At 44.6% G+C, this 16,172-nt stretch overlaps 1 protein-coding gene across 8 annotated transcripts in view; it reads left to right on the top strand.

Moving 5' to 3' along the window:
- GAPVD1 (GTPase activating protein and VPS9 domains 1) overlaps positions 1-9,214 on the top strand; it is a 72,371-nt gene extending 63,157 nt beyond the window's left edge. For all 8 annotated transcript variants that reach the window (XM_038745756.1, XM_038745757.1, XM_038745754.1 and 5 more), the window contains 2 exons: positions 365-562; positions 5,250-9,214. In XM_038745756.1, coding sequence (XP_038601684.1) covers positions 365-562; positions 5,250-5,390 — 339 coding nt within the window. In that variant the 3' untranslated portion in view covers positions 5,391-9,214. The remainder of the gene's footprint in view (positions 1-364; positions 563-5,249) is intronic.
- Positions 9,215-16,172: the final 6,958 nt, after the last annotated feature.

The raw sequence follows: 16,172 nt of genomic DNA, 5'->3' as shown, positions 1-16,172 counted from the left end.
GTTCTACCCCGATTAGTCTTCAGGAATGTCCATAGGGCTTTCCTCTCTAGGCTTACCTGCTAAATTTTCTCTCTCTATGGGTATATCCAGTTTTTAAGAGCTGTGAACACAGTGACAAATTTTGGATGTTGAACGTTCAATCTCCAAGAGAATAATATGGGGTACATATTTTTATATTGTCTGCATCATCATAGCACATCTCTGATATCTGCCACCTTATCTGCTCCCCTCTGCCCACCCATGCAACTACGCTTTTTGTTTCCATTTTCTTATGGAGGGTTGCGCTGAAGCCTTTTTGTGCTTTGACGTCTTGTATCGATTTCTCTCAGTAGTGGTTACTGACTTTCTGTTTTCCCCGTTTTAGGTTTATCTGCGTGAGGCACCGTGGCCGTCTGCACAGTCTGAAATCCGTACAATAAGTGCGTACAAAACCCCTAGGGATAAGGTTCAGTGCATCCTGAGAATGTGCTCCACTATTATGAACTTGCTGAGCCTAGCCAATGAAGATTCTGTTCCTGGAGCAGATGATTTTGTCCCTGTCCTGGTGTTTGTTCTGATAAAGGTGGGTCAACTTTTTGAACAATTTAAATTTAACTTAAATTTGGATAAAATTTTGACTATTTCAAATACGTGGTAACCAAAAGTCAGATTGCAGTCTAGTTGGCATGTTAAGCGGCCTGGTCTGAGCTGGCTGCCAATGGATCTGTTGATGAATTTTGCTGTTAGTATTCATTGTAGATTCTTGTGGTATTTAAGCACCTCTTGACTGTGAGCTCGTTATGGGTAGGGAATGTTGCGGTGTACTCTCCCAAGTGCTTAGTACAGTGCTTTGCACACGGTAAGTGCTCAATATATACATTTGAATGAATGAAATGAATTTTGCTCGCGACCACTTTCCAAATTCCAATTCTGGGCAAGAAAGCATGTTGCATTAGGCTGTTTTGGGGGTTTCAGTTCGGGTGGAATTTTAAATAGAAATCGTAGTTGGAGTTTACATAGCAAAGAAAGAATAAGAAAAGTGATTGAGGAACTCTGCTGTCCACCTCCTGAAAACGATCTTTAACATCCATTTCTCTGAGCCTTGCAAGCAATCAAATCAAGGTGGATTTAAGTACATGCTCATAGAGTGCCGCTGCCTTCACTCACTGAAAACCTGTGGATTTTGTCCTATTTGAATTCGTATTTATCAGGTTAACATGCCTGCAGTAGCTGGAAAGGTCAGCAAACTTGGCTCGTGAGCCTAAGTTTGAGGTCCAAAACAGCTGCCTGCACTAACGAAAATAAAAAAGATAGAGTGGAAGTGCCCATCTCTTTCCTCCTATCTCCTGCTGCTGCTTTCCAGAGTTCTGGGTTTGGCATGCAGCCACCCTCTACTGGAAAACCGGGAGAAAAAAAGCACGGGCATCCTTCCCGGCGCCTGGGAGAATAGAGTGTGCTCGAGTCGGTAGACATGATTCCTGCCCAGACGCCGTTAACAATCTAGTTGGGGAGTTGGACATTTAGAGTAAATTACAGATAGAGCAAGTAGCAGCCTTACCCTCTCCTCCTTCACCTCGCTACTTTCCTATAAGAACCCAGCCCGCACACTTGGTTCCCCTCATGCTAACCTACTCATTTTACCTCAATCCCGTCTATCTCGCGGCCGGCCTCTCGCCCACATCCTGCCTCTGGCCTGGAACGCCCTACCTCCTCATATCAGACAGATAATTGCTCTCCCCCACTTCAAAGCCTTATTGAAGGCACATCTCCTCCAAGAAGCCTTCCCTAACTAAGCCCTCCTCTCCTCTTCTCCCACTCTTTTCTGCATCACCCTGATGACTTATTCCATTCATCTTCCTCCCAGCCCCACGCATATATATATATATATATCTGTAATTTACTTATGTATATTAGTGTATGTCTCCCCCTCTAGATGTGAGCTCATTGTGGGCAGGGAATGTGACTATTTGTTGTTGTAGTGTACTCTCCCAAGCGCTTAGTTTAGTGCCTTGCACAAGATAAGCAATAAATACGATTGAATTAAAGTTTATATCAAAATGCCTATGGGGTGCTAGTGCACAGGCAACACAGAAGCTAGGGTGAATATGGGAAATATGGGCTTAGGGAAGTCTTAATGGCGAAGGTGCAATTTTAGTAGGGCTTTCAAAGTTGGAAAAGTGGTGTTGGATATGAAGGCAGAGGGACTCTCAGGCATGAGAGGATGTGGGCAAGAGTCTGGCAATGAGAAGGAAGAGATCAACATACAGAGAGTAGATTTGCATTAGAGGAGCGAAGTGCATGGCTTAGATTGTACTAGGAAATCAGCAAGTTTAGGTAGAATGGGGAGAGCTGATTGAGTTCCTTGAAGCTGACGGTCAGGAGGGTTTTTTGTTTGTGTGTTTTAATGTGGAGGTGGATGGGTAGTGATTGAGGTTTATGAGGAGTGGAGAAATTGATTGGGCAGCAGAATGAAGTGTGGACTGGAGAGGGGAGAGACAGAAAGAGGGGTTCAGGGAGGAGATTGATGTAGTAGTCAAGGTGGGATATTATCAGTGCTTAGATCAGCATGGTAGCTCCTCACTCTCGGCTTCCAGGCTTTCCATCACCTCTCCCCGTCCTCCCTCACCTCCCTTCTCTCCTTCTTCAGCCCAGTCCTCACCCTCCGCTCCTCTGCCGCTAACCTCCTCACTGTACCTCGTTCTCGCCTGTCTCACTGTCGACTCCCGGCCCACGTCCTCCCCCTGGCCTGGAATGCCCTCCCTCCACACATCCGCCAAGCCACCTCTCTTCCTCCCTTCAAAGCCCTACTGAGAGCTCACCTCCTCCAGGAGGCCTTCCCAGACTGAGCCCTTTTTTCTCTCCTCCTCCCCATCCACCCAGCACTTGTATATATATTTGTACAGATTTATTGCTCCATTTATTTTACTTGTACATATTTACTATTCTATTTATTTTGTTAATGATGTGCCTATAGCTTTAATTCTATTTGTTCCGATGATTTTGACACCTGTCTACATGTTTTGTTTTGTCTGTCTCCCCCTTCTAGAGTGTGAACCCGTTGTTGGGTAGGGACTGTCTCTATATGTTGCCAGCTTGTACTTCCCAAGCGCTTAGTACAGTGCTCTGCACACAGTCAGCGCTCCATAAATACGATTGAATGAATGAATGAATGCTTGGATGGAGAGGTAAAAGCAGATTCTAGAGACATTGTGAAGGTAGAAACAACAAGATTTGGTGACAGACTGAATATGTGGGTTGAAACTGTAAGCATGTCATGGGCAAGGAACATGTCTGCTAATTCTGTTGTATTCTACCAAGCACTTAATACAGTGCTCTGCACATAGTAAGCACTCAAATACCATTGATTGATTGACTGAATAAGAGAGATGCATCAGAGATAATGCCAAAGTTATGGGCTTGTGAGAGGAAAGATGGTGGCATTGTCTACAGCGATGGGAAATTCATGGGGAGGACGGGATGTGGTCGGGAGGATGAGTTCTGTTTTGGACATGCCAAGTTTGAGGTGCCAGTGAGATATGTAGGTAGCAGTGCTGAAGGCAAAATATCTCTCTCATTCAACCAACATATCCAGTCTGTCACCAAATGCTGTTGGTTCTACCTTCATAACATTGCTAAAACCCACCCTTTCTCCACCATCCAGACTGCCACTGTGTTGATCCAACCTCTTATAGTATCTTGCCTTGACGTCCGCATCAGCTTCCTCTCTGCCTCTTGTCATTCCCCTTTCCAGTCTGTATACTTCACCCTGCTGCTTGGATCAATTTTTTTTTTTAAAAAGGTTCAGTCCACATCTTCTCACCCCTCCAGATCAACCGGTGGTTGCCCACCCTCCTCTGCTGTAAACATTAATTCCTTATTACCGTCAGGTTTAAAGCACTCAGTCAGCTCACTCCCCTTCCTATCGTATCTTGCTGGCTTTCCACTGTAACCCAGCCAGCACGTTACACTCCTCTCCAGTGCACCTTCATCTTGTCTATCTCCCCGCCGAACCCCTGCCCAGTTCCTCCCTCTGGCTTGGAACGCCTTCCCTCTTCATCATCATCACCTTCCCCACCTTCAAAGTCATATTAAAGTCACATCTCCTCCAAGAGGCCTTCCCCAACTAAGCTGTCATTACCCCCACACTCTCTCCCTTCGGCATTGCCTCTGTAGTTGTACCTAATAAGCACTTGATGGTCACCCCACCCTCAGTCCCATAGCACTTCCATGTAGTTTCATAGTTTATTTTAGTGTGTCTCTCCCCCTCTAGACTATAAGTTCCTTGTGGGTGGGGTGTGTGTCATCAAGTCTTTTGTTTTGCACTCTCCCGGGTGCTCTGCACACAGTAAATGCCATTGATTGAGGAAAGATGACACTGCAGAGAAGGAGAGAGCTTGGGACTGGAGAGGTAGATTTGGGAATTATCCACCTAGAGTTGGTAGCTGAAGCTGTGAGAGTAAATGAGTTCTCCAAGGGAGTGAGTGTAGACGGAGAATAGAAGGGGACCCAGAACTGAACCTTGGACACCCACAGTTAGGAGGTGGGAGGCAAATTGGGAGCTGGTGAAAGAGACTGAGAAGGGGCAGTCAGAGAGGTAGGAGACCCAGGAAGGGATGGTGTCATTGAAGCCAAGCTTAGATTCTGTCATAGTGACCTCTCTCCCAAGCGCTTAGTTCATGTTCTGCACACAGTGAGCGCTCGATAAATACCACTGATTAACGTTTCCGGGAGAAGGGGCTGAACTGCAGTGTCCAAGGCAGCTGAGAGGTAGAGGTCAATTAGTACAAAGTAGAGGCCCTTGGATTTGGCAGAAAGCAGGTGACCTTTAGCACGTTCTGTCTTCCTCTTCCTTTGCTGCCACCTTCCCCCTATTCTTAGACCTCTCTCCCCAACCCCAAATAAGAATTATTTAATTGCAAGAAGATAATAAAGTTAGCTATAATTAGCAATTTAATTGTCCTTTGTTCTGTTTAATAAAGATGTGCAATACAGTATTTTCATCATCATCATCGTATTTATTGAGCGCTTACTGTGTGCAGAGCACTGTACTAAGCGCTTGGGAAGTACAAATTGGCAACATATAGAGACAGTCCCTGCCCAACAGCGGGCTCGCAGTCTAAAAGGGGGAGACAGAGCACAACCCATATGCGCGACCCATCCACAGAAATGAATTTGACGTGCCTGAAGTAATTTAGAAATGTAATCAACTGAATTTGACTGTCCATAATTTGAAAGTAACTGAATCCGTTTTTTAAATTTTTTTCCACCAGGCTAATCCACCCTGTCTGCTGTCCACTGTTCAGTACATCAGTAGCTTCTATGCTAATTGCCTGTCTGGAGAAGAATCATATTGGTGGATGCAGTTCACAGCAGCAGTTGAATTTATTAAAACCATCGATGATCGAAAGTGACCTAGACTGGAATATATCGAAGCAGACTATTAGCAGATGGCATCTCTAAAGAATGTATACCAGCTATTTTGGAAGCTGAATATTTTCCTTGTATGATATTGTACAGCATTCTGACATTTTGAAACAGGTCTTTACTAAACAGATTAATAGGTTAACTATAGCAGGTTTTGCCTTTCTTTCTGGTCTCCCCCCCCTTCTTTTCCTGGGGTGAATCTTTTGTTCTTTCCCCTCACCCCCCAGTAGAGATTAGCACTGCAATATGGAACCACATCCTTCAGGAGTTTTGGAATCTAAAAAACCATTCAGGAAAATTATAGAACTTCTTTCAGGAGTAGTCATCCTCTTTTAAAAAAAGAACAGGAAACTTCCTAATGCCTAGCAAACATAATGGTAAGAAAACACCAGTTCTCCAGAAGGGTTTGAAACAGTTGTGATATTAGTGGCATTCCCCCTGAAAACATTTTCCCTAATTTTAAACGTTGAGAAGGAAATTTAAATGTAAAATACGTAATTATATAGGATGACCTTCCAGCTAATGAACACGTAGGTTGCTGTAACGCTCCATTCAGTGATTTCCTCTATTGAATGTAATTTGACCTTAAAAAAAAAAAGTAAGTAAATATTTATTGGAAAACAAGAGTTATGGACCTCTCTGGAAGTAGGGTTTGAAGTGCAGTGCTACATTTGATATAATGTTTACTTTTTTTTTATTTTTTATTTTTTTTTTGGTAAGGTCATTTAGTGCTTTCTCACCACAGATTTTTGGACCTGCACAGTTAAGAGCTGGATGTCAGTAGTCAGGCACTAAATATAAAAAGGACTAATACATATCTTTTACCTTCTTGTAATATTATATTGTGTATACTGTACAAATCCCAAACAGAGCTCCTTATAAACCTTAAATTGTAATATATGTTTTGATGATTATTCACATTGAATGCACATGCCAGGGGATTCAGTGAATGGCGTTTTTTTACTAAGTGTTCTTTTTATTGTCTGCTCTAGCTGTGCAGTTTTACTAGTCATATAAAAATATTTTAAAAGACCACACACTTCTTATAAAATATATATTTTGGCACCACTTCAGGGTATTTTGGCAGATTTTCTGTTACTCTCTTCTCCTCTCCTGTCCTGAAACTGTCAGGATAATACATTTAAATAGTTTTCTTTCTGTGTAGATAACTAATTAGACAGATGGATCCTGATGCCTGGGAAAGTGACTTAGAAGGCATTGGCAGGCATCAAGCAAGAGTCTTGTATATAAGCTATCACTGGCTGGTTTCACTTTGTGTATTTTCCTACACTTTTGAGCGATGGGTTTCTTTTGTAACCGAGAAGCTAGTCGGACCCTCGACGCTGGCAATCCCTGCACCGTTTATCCTGTTGCTGGCAATTGGGTGAGCCGAAACAGCCAGCCTTGCGTAGGCAGCGAAAGATGCATCCTTTCTCAATGTTGAGGAGCACCTTTATATTTTGAATTATTAAGGGAAACTGGATTTTCTTTTCTTTCTCCTTCTTTCCTCCGTTTACTTGAAAATACCAAAATATCAAGTTTATGTAGAAGCAGTGTGGAGTAGTATTAAAAAAAACAAAAAGGGAATGAATTAAACTGGTACTCCTGAGTCTCTTAACTCTTTAGTTGAATACCTTTGTACAGTATTATATACTTGAGGGGATGGGATTGTTGAACTTGCCTGGTTAATACAGTTCAGTGAACACCCTTTTCTTCCCCTCTTCCGCAAAATAATGTTTCGTGTACACAGATCAGTACTATGTTTCCAGTGTGACAGTTATGGGAATTCAGAGGTGGAGACTGTGTAGAGAAGGTCTTGGAAGTTTTTTTTGTTTGTTTGTTTCACGTCTTTAAAAAGTTGATTCTGGGGGTAACAGAACTTGATTCTGGTAGCAGTAGTTTACCTTCCTGTAGTGTTCACTGCCGTGATGCTTGAGCCAGGAACAAGAGTACTGCAGTCAGAGCACAACTTCTGCAGCTCCATGTTCTCTGTTGGGCCAGAGATGACCGTTGAGCTCGTCATCTTCCTGATTTCAGAGCTCGTCATCTTCCTGATTGACGGCCTTTGGCAAAAAAAAAGCTCCGCCATTCAGGAGACAGTTAAAATAATCATTCTAGGAACTCTGTCAAAAGCAAAGATTTCACTCTTACCCATCACCCTGTTTTGTTCTGTGTTTGGATTTGAAATGTTGATATCAGGCAAAAATTCTCACAGTGGTGGTGTGTGTTTTTTCTTAGTGAAGGGAAACATTTGAACTTTAAAATTGTCGTAAATATCACACCACGGGGTTACGTTTGGGAGCAGCTCTTCATTTTGCTTGGGACTCGCATAATGCATTTTCACATATTCATTTACTGCTTCTGAAAGTTGAGTTGAATAGTATAGTTCAAAAAGATTTCAGCCCTTCCCCATGTAAAATGATTTAAAATCATTAACTATTTTTATTGACCCCAGAGGATCAAAAGACGCAACCAGAAATGTTGGTCCTTTCCCATTTTTTCTTTAAAAGCATTTTTTAACCTGCTTAAAAAAATGTGTACAAACACTGTTAAATAGTTATAGTAAAAAAAGAAATTAGGCTTTCCGGAGAGTTTAGAAAACGTGTGTGTGCCGTGTGTCTTTTCATGATCTCCTGAAAGCTTTTGTTTCCAGGAAGATCGTTTTGTATATTCTATTTTCTGGTGCATAAAAAGCAGGAACAGAAAACGTAGAAAGCCCATCTAGGATCAAAGAGCAAAAGAACTGTTTTGCCCCAAAAATCTCTAGCCACAGCTTATTAGCTTGGGAGCCGATGAAAATGGCCTGTGGAATACTTGGCGTCTGGGGTTTTTGGTTTCCTTTTCAGAAATGTTTTTGGGTGGTGGGATGGGTAAAGAGGCACCAGCCTCCCAGACTATTAGCACAGTATGTGTACAGACTCAAGTACGTAGACATTTTCCCTGTTGTGGCCGGGATGGGAGTCAGCAGGTTCCCAGATCCCAAACCAGGATCCTGGTTCATTCGTTCTTTCTCCCTAATGTCTCGTGAGGTTTTCCAGCCCTTGTTCTCTACCTCCTCTCTCTCCCTCCTTCCTCTTTTAAGGAAAGATCTGTAGTTCCCCTCTCTTCTGTTGTTCTATTCCATTGCGATTATTCTGCAAAACTCTGAATGTAACTGCCATGACTTTGAAAGTGAAATCTAAAAGATGCAAGCGCAATCGTCTTTAACTCAAGGAGTCTTTTAGTGGGCAGGATGACAGCGGATGAGGTCCGGAAAAAGTCGAATGCCAAAATACCCGAGAACTACTCACCAGGTGAAGAGTGCAAAATATAACGTAGGGTGTGAGTAGGCAAAGAATCAGCAATAATTCTCCTGCTTCCGAGAGAGCTGCATGAAAACAAATGAGTTTTTTGCCTTATATTTTTCATCTGGTGGTCCAGCTATTGTGTCTAATGTGCCTGCAGGCCAACACCGTGGCAGTGGCCGGGAAGTATCAGGAAAAAGAAGTTAGGTTTAATGAGAAAATACTCTTTATGTGGGGCAGGGGGGCGGGGGGCTAAGAACCGGCAGCATAGACAAAGTCCAGACTTCTTGAGGATTCATTTCTGCCAAGTAAATATTGTGTGTTGTGTATCTTGTGCTTCACCTATATTGAAGAGCTTCGTACTGCCTCTCCTCTTTGAAACTGGTAAAGCCTTTATATAAATCTAAATTAATGAGCTTGCACAATCTTGTATACAGGAAACCCATCTTGTCTCTAATGTTGTTTATTAATGTATTATATCATTCTGTAAAGCTGATTAAAACGGAGAGCAGTTTAACTCACCGGAATTCATGTCTGCCATCATCGCCTTCGCATTCTAGTGTTGTGTGTGTTCAGAAGCATTATCGGAAACCTCTGTGAACCCTTGTTGTGGTATAAATGGCTTTCTTCGCTGTGCCCTCAGTCTTTATCAGGACCCTTGAGTGTTTGGGGGAATCAATCAGCGGTATTTATTGAGCACTTACTGTGTGTAGAGCACTGTACTAAGCGCTTGGGAGAGTACAACTGTGCCTAGACTGCAGAAGGGAGAGGGACCAGGGGAAAGAAGGGCTTAATCGGGGAAAGCCTCTTGGAGGAGATGAGACCTTAATAAGGCTTTGAAGGTGGGGAGAGTGGTGGTCTGGTGTTTATAGAAGGGGTCGGAGGCAAGACAGATGAGATGGAGACACAGAGGAGCCAGGTACATGGGCTGGAATGTAGTGGGAGATTCATTCAGTTGTATTTATTGAGCGCTTACTGTGTGCAGAGCACTGTACTAAGCGCTTGGGAAGTCCAATGAGGTATGGTAAGACATATGGGTCAGGCTTTGCTCACATCTGACCCTAGAGACTTAAAGTAATCGTACCTGGCAGGTGCTGGTCGGCTTCAACCCGAAATGCAAAGATGACCGGCACGAGAAACCCAACTTTACCTAAGACCCTCATGGCCGTGTTCAGAAATGATTTTGGGTTCATTAGTAGACGAGAAGCCCTCACTCTGAGGTAGGCAGGTGTTCCGGATAAAGCAGTTTAGAAGCAAAGGACTAGTTTTTCCCCGGTCCTGGGGGAGGAGAAAGCTCAAACCCCTTGGGCTTGCCATTGTGGAATGTGCTTTATATTTTCTTTACTTAAAAAATATTTACTTTTGAAGCGGGATAAAAGTCAATAACGGGCAAGTTTTGACCAGGTTTATAGTGTAAACACCACCGTGTCCTCTCAGAAGTATATATCAGTGCACGGTTCCAATTTTCTCAATATAAGGATATATTTGGGAATCCTTTTACATTCATCGGAGGTCCCCTCACCTGTGGGTAGGGCCTCCAGATCAACTTCTTGTGCATCTTTCAAAGACTCCTACCCCCCATGATTGGTATTTATTGCATGCAATCATGGATGCAGAGCGGTAACTCTTGGGAAGAGTATCTCAGAAGCAACAGCCATAGCCCCTACTTTCAAGGAGCTTGCGCTATCTCTACCTGAAACACAGTAAGTATGATATTTATTAAGTACTCAGTGCTAAGCATTATGCTGGTGTAGATATAAGTCTGTAGATTCAGATTTAGACCCGGTCCCTGTCCCACACACTCGAAGAAATAAAGAGAGCAAATTATTCCCATTTCACAGATGAAGAAACTAAGACACAGAGAGGTTGGGACTTGCCCAAAGTCACACAGCTGACAATTGGCGGAGCAGGAATTTGAACCCATGACCTCTGACTCCTAAGCCCGTGCTCTTTCCACTGGGCCACGCTGCTTACTGTACTAAGCGCTGAGGCGGACACAAGCAGATGGGGTCGGATACAGTCCCTGTCCCACACGGGGCTCAGTCCCTATCCTCGTTTTACAGATGACGGCACTGAGAGGCACAGAAGTGACTTGCCCAGGGTCACACAGACACGTGCGGAGCTGGAATTAGAACCCATGACCTGTCTCTCAGGCCGGTGCTCTTTCCACTACACCATGCGGATCAGCGTCAGGCTTGGGTCTGGGAAAACGGCAACGCACAACGATCTAACTTACTTTCAACTTTGGTTTTTAATCAAGTGGGAACATGGTCTACAAAGTCAAGATTCTGCGGAAACGGGAAGTCCTTCAGCTGGTTCTCACGGTCCTGGCTGGAACGGGCCGGAGCCGGGCCTTGGTTATGCTTTCCGGTTTTCCAGAAGATGAAGATCTTCCAATGTCACACGCACAACCTTTAAACGGGGGCAGAAAATCCCAGACCTGAAATGTCGGAGCCACTGGACGCTTACATTCAGTTCCAAGCCCTGTTCCAGTAAGTTCTCCTTAAATGGCAGAGTGGGCACACTCCCTGCGGCTTTTATTTCCTTCTGGCTTTCTGTTATCTGTATATATATCTGTATATATGTTTGTACATATTTATTTTACTTGTCCATATCTATTCTATTTTATTTTGTTAGTATGTTTGGTTTTGTTCTCTGTCTCCCCCTTTTAGACTGTGAGCCCACTGTTGGGTAGGGACTGTCTCTGTATGTTGCCAACTTGGACTTTCCAAGCGCTTAGTACAGTGCTCTGCACACAGTAAGCGCTCAATAAATACGATTGATTGATCTGGTTCCAGAGGCTCTCCCCTGCAGCAAAGTCCAAACCTAAGAGGACACAATTGCAGTGTGTGGAAGATGAGTTTGATAGCCTGTTGGGGTGTCTGTGGTGCATACATGGCAGGGCGTTATTATAAACACTCAAATAAGCCCAGACTGCCTTGTAATAGAGATGCCACCTGCCCGCTCAGTCTCGTAGTCTAGGAGTCTTTGACAATGACACGTCGGGAGGAAAACCAGATCTTTTGAGGGCCCCCTCCCCTAAAGCAGAGACTTGAAACCCTCCCTCCAAAGATATATGTATGATTATGGCACGCGGTGGGGTTGGGGGGACCTAATGGTCAAAGACAATTTGACCATTATCTATTTATAAACTTATAAATTCGATTTATCTATCGAAAAGCGTGGGCAAGTGGATAAAGTGTGAAGAAAATGATCTCTTAGTTTGAGTTCTGTAAACTGAACCCAATCCCCTTCACCCTTTGTGCTCCCCAGTTTGCAGCGTTTCTTTGCCTCCTCTTTTCTTTTTCCCCCACTGCCCCTGTGTCTTGTCTGTTTTTTTTAACTCGCTTTTTTAAACTCTTGCTCCTCATCAATAGAAAGGACACAGGGGATGGAATCAGGGGATTTGGATTCTAATCCCCATCATCATCATCAGTCGTATTGAGCGCTTACTGTGTGCCCAGCACTGTACTAAGCGCTTGGGAAGTACAAGTTGGCAACATATAGAGACAGTCCCTACCCAACAGTGGGCTCACAGGCTGAAAAATAGGGGGATGCCTGCTGGGATTATGCACCTGGGGTGACTCCGACCCCCCAAAATCACCAGTGGTATTTGGTGAGGTGGCTGGGCCAGTAGGATTTTGCAAAATGGCTGGCTACTGTAGACACCCCTTACCAAGGTAACCCCCTCTTGGATTTTGAGACTTTTCTGCCGCCACTTCAACTATAAATGTGCAGATAACTCCCCCAGCCAGAAAATCCCTTGGCAAGCAATTTGCCTACTGTTTGCCTACTAGCTTACCGCACTTTGCGCCCCGGCAGAAAAACTAGAGACTCAGATGAAGGAATGCAACTGGGGCTGCTCGGAAAATTACCACTATAGTCAATTCCTTTCCGCAGATTTTTGTTCCTGAATTCTTGGGACTCGGATCTTCTCTTCCCTACCGCAGCCTCCATGATCATCATCCACTAGGTTTAACAGCTGCAGTTGCGCCACTTTTCATTCAATCATATTTATTGAGCGCTTACTGTGTGCAGAGCACTGTACTAAGCGCTTGGGAAGTAGGGCTTGTGATGTCCATATTCTGGGAACTGCAAAACCGGGAGGCCAGTCGGGGTGGTGGGGCGGAAGGTAGGGAGAAGGGGATTAATGTGAAACCCACGGGCACTGGTGACTTTTTGTCTGTTAGGTACTGCGACTTTTCTGGATGCTCATTTCAGTTTCTGCTTCTGTTGCTTTCTTTTTTTCCCCCTCCCCTTTCCTCTCCTTTTCCATTTTCTGAGTCGTTTTTCCCTGATGGGGGCTACCACATAGTTTACCGTGGTGCCAAGAAGCCCCACTACGTCCCTTAGAAATGACTTAATCTCGATCTTTTTCCATGTCATTTTCTCACCCAGCCTGGGGCCACTTCAACTCAAAAACCACCTTGTCCCTCCTTTCACCCTCCCCTTCATTATAATAATAACGACATTTATTAAGCGCTTACTATGTGCCAAGCACTGTTCTAAGCGCTGGCGGGGGGGGGGGGGGGATACAAGGTGATCAAGGTTGTCCCACGTGGGGCTCACAGTCTTAATCCCCATTTTCCAGATGAGGGAACTGGGGCCCAGAGACGTGAAGTGACTTGCCCGAAGTCACACAGCTGACAATTCTCAGTGCTATTTATGGAGCTATTACTGTGTGTACAGCAATGTAATAATTATAGTATGTAAGTGCTTAGTATGTGCCAAGCACTGTAATAATTATAGTAAGTGCTTACTATGTGCCAAGCACTGTTCTAAGCGCTGGGGAAGATACAAGGTAATCAGGTTGTCCCATGCGAGGCTCCAAGTCTTAAACCCCATTTTCCAGAGGAGGTAACTGAGGCCCAGAGAAGTGAACCGAATTGCCCAAGGCCACACAGCGGACAAGTAGCAGGGCCCGGCATTAGAACCCAAGTCCTCTGACTCGACAAGCGGCACGGCATATTGGATAGAGCGCGGGGTTGGGAGTCAGAAGGTCATGGGTTCTAATCCCAACTCCGCCGCTTGTCCGCTGTGTGCCCCTGGGCAAGTCATTTGACTTCTCCGGGCCTCGGTGACCTCATCTGTAAAATGGGGATGGAGACTTTGAGCCCCACGTGGGACAGGGACTGTGTCCAACCCCATTTGCTTGTATCCATCCCAGCGCTTAATACAGTGCCTGGCGCAAAGTAATAATCATCAATCGTATTTATTGAGCGCTTACTGTGTGCAGAGCACTGTGCGAAGCGCTTGGGAAGTACAAATTGGCAACACATAGAGACAGTCCCTACCCAACAGTGGGCTCACAGTCTAAAAGATATAATATTATTACTGTCCTGGGGACGGTAATATATATTAATATATTATATTATATTATAATAATATTATAATAATAATAATGATGGCATTTGTTAAGCGCTTACTATGTGCAAAGCACTATTCTAAGCGCTGGGGAGGGTAGCAGCGTGGCTCAGTGGAAAGAGCCCGGGCTTTGGAGTCAGAGGTCGTGGGTTCAAACCCTGGCTCCGCCACTTGTCAGCTGGGTGACTTTGGGCAAGTCACTTCACTTCTCTGTGCCTCAGTTACCTGATCTGTTAAATGGGGATGAAGACTGTGAGCCCCACGTGGGACAACCCGATCACCTTGTAACCTCCCCAGCGCTTAGAACGGTGCTTTGCACATAGTAAGCGCTTAATAAATGCCATTGTTATTATTAGAGAAGCAGTGTGGCTCAGTGGAAAGAGCACGCGCTTTGGAGTCAGAGGTCATGGGTTCAAACCCCGGCTCCGCCAATTGTCAGCTGTGTGACTTTGGGCAAGTCACTTAACTTCTCTGTGCCTCAGTTGCCTCATCTGTAAAATGGGGATGAGGACTGTGAGCCCCACGTGGGACAACCCGATCACCTTGTAACCTCCCCAGTGCATAGAACAGTGCTTTGCACAAAGTAAGCACTTAATAAATGCCATCATTATTATTACTCTCTGGACCTCAGTGACCTCATCTGGAAAATGCGGCATAGTAAACGCTTAATAAATGCCATTATTATTATTATTATTATTATTCTCTGGACCTCAGTGACATCTGGAAAATGGGGATGAAGACTTTGAGCCCCCCGTGGGACAACCCGATCACCTTGTAACCTCCCCAGCGCTTAGAACAGTGCTTTGCGCATAGTAAGCGCTTAATAAATGCCATCATTATTATTATCCTCTGGACCTCATCTGGAAAATGGGGATGAAGACTGAGAGCCCCCCGTGGGACAACCTGATCCCCTTGTAACCTCCCCAGAGCTCAGAACAGTGCTTTGTGCATAGTAAGTGCTTAATAAATGCCACCATTATTATTATTATTCTCTGGACCTCAGTGACCTCATCTGGAAAATGGAGATGAAGACTTTGAGCCCCCCGTGGGACAACCCGATCACCTTGTAACCTCCCCAGCGCTTAGAACAGCGCTTTGCTCATAGTAAGCACTTAATAAATGCCATCATTATTATTATTCTCTGGACCTCATCTGGAAAATGGGGATGAAGACTGTGAGCCCCCAGTGGGACAACCTGATCCCCTTGTAACCTCCCCAGCACTTAGAACAGTGCTCTGCGCATAGTAAGCGCTTAGTGAATGCCATCATTATTATTATTCTCTGGATCTCATCTGGGAAATGGGGATGAAGACTGTGAGCCCCCAGTGGGACAACCCGATCCCCTTGTAACCTCCCCAGCGCTTAGAACAGTGCTTTGCACATACTAAGCGCTTAATAAATGCCATTATTAGTATTATTACAAGGTGATCAGGTTGTCCCACAGGGGGCTCACAGTCTTCACCCCCATTTTAGAGAGGAGGGAACTGAGGCCCAGAGAAGTGACTTGCCCACAGTCACCCAGCTGACAAGGGGCGGGGCTGGGATTCGAACCCTTAACCTCTGACTCCAAAGCCCGGGCTCTTTCAGCTGAGCCACGTGGCGCTTAGGAAATACCCCCTGTTGTCCACTAGCGGACTTGACATGATTGACTCCATTTTGTGTATGCTGACAGTAACCCTCCATTTGTGCAGGCTGAGAGAACAAGTAATAGTAATTTTGGTATTTGTTAAGCGCTTACTGTGTGCAAAGCACTGTTCTAAGCGCTGGAGAGGATACAAGGTTGTCCCATGTGGTGCTCACAATATTAATCCCCATTTTACAGATGAGGTAACTGAGGCAACAGAGGCCTTCAAGGCCATCAACAAGTAACACCCAATCGAAGATAACGAGAATTTACATCCCATCTATGCAAGGCCATAGCGCTTTGCACACAGTAAGCGCTTAACAAATGCCTATTATTATTATTATTATTATAGGGCAAATAACAACATCCTGCACAAGGCCGTGGGAACAGACAACAAAGAGAATTTGTAACATCCTGCCGGTCCCAATCGAATTCCTGAAATTTCCAAATGCCCCACTCCCATGTTGCTGTAACTCAAAGACACAGGCCTTTCCATT

Source organism: Tachyglossus aculeatus, chromosome 4 (assembly GCF_015852505.1).
Source record: "Tachyglossus aculeatus isolate mTacAcu1 chromosome 4, mTacAcu1.pri, whole genome shotgun sequence".
NCBI classification, from domain to species: Eukaryota; Metazoa; Chordata; class Mammalia; order Monotremata; family Tachyglossidae; genus Tachyglossus; species Tachyglossus aculeatus.
The sequence above is the reverse complement of the archived record's forward strand: the minus strand, read 5'-3'. Positions and strand labels throughout refer to the sequence as shown.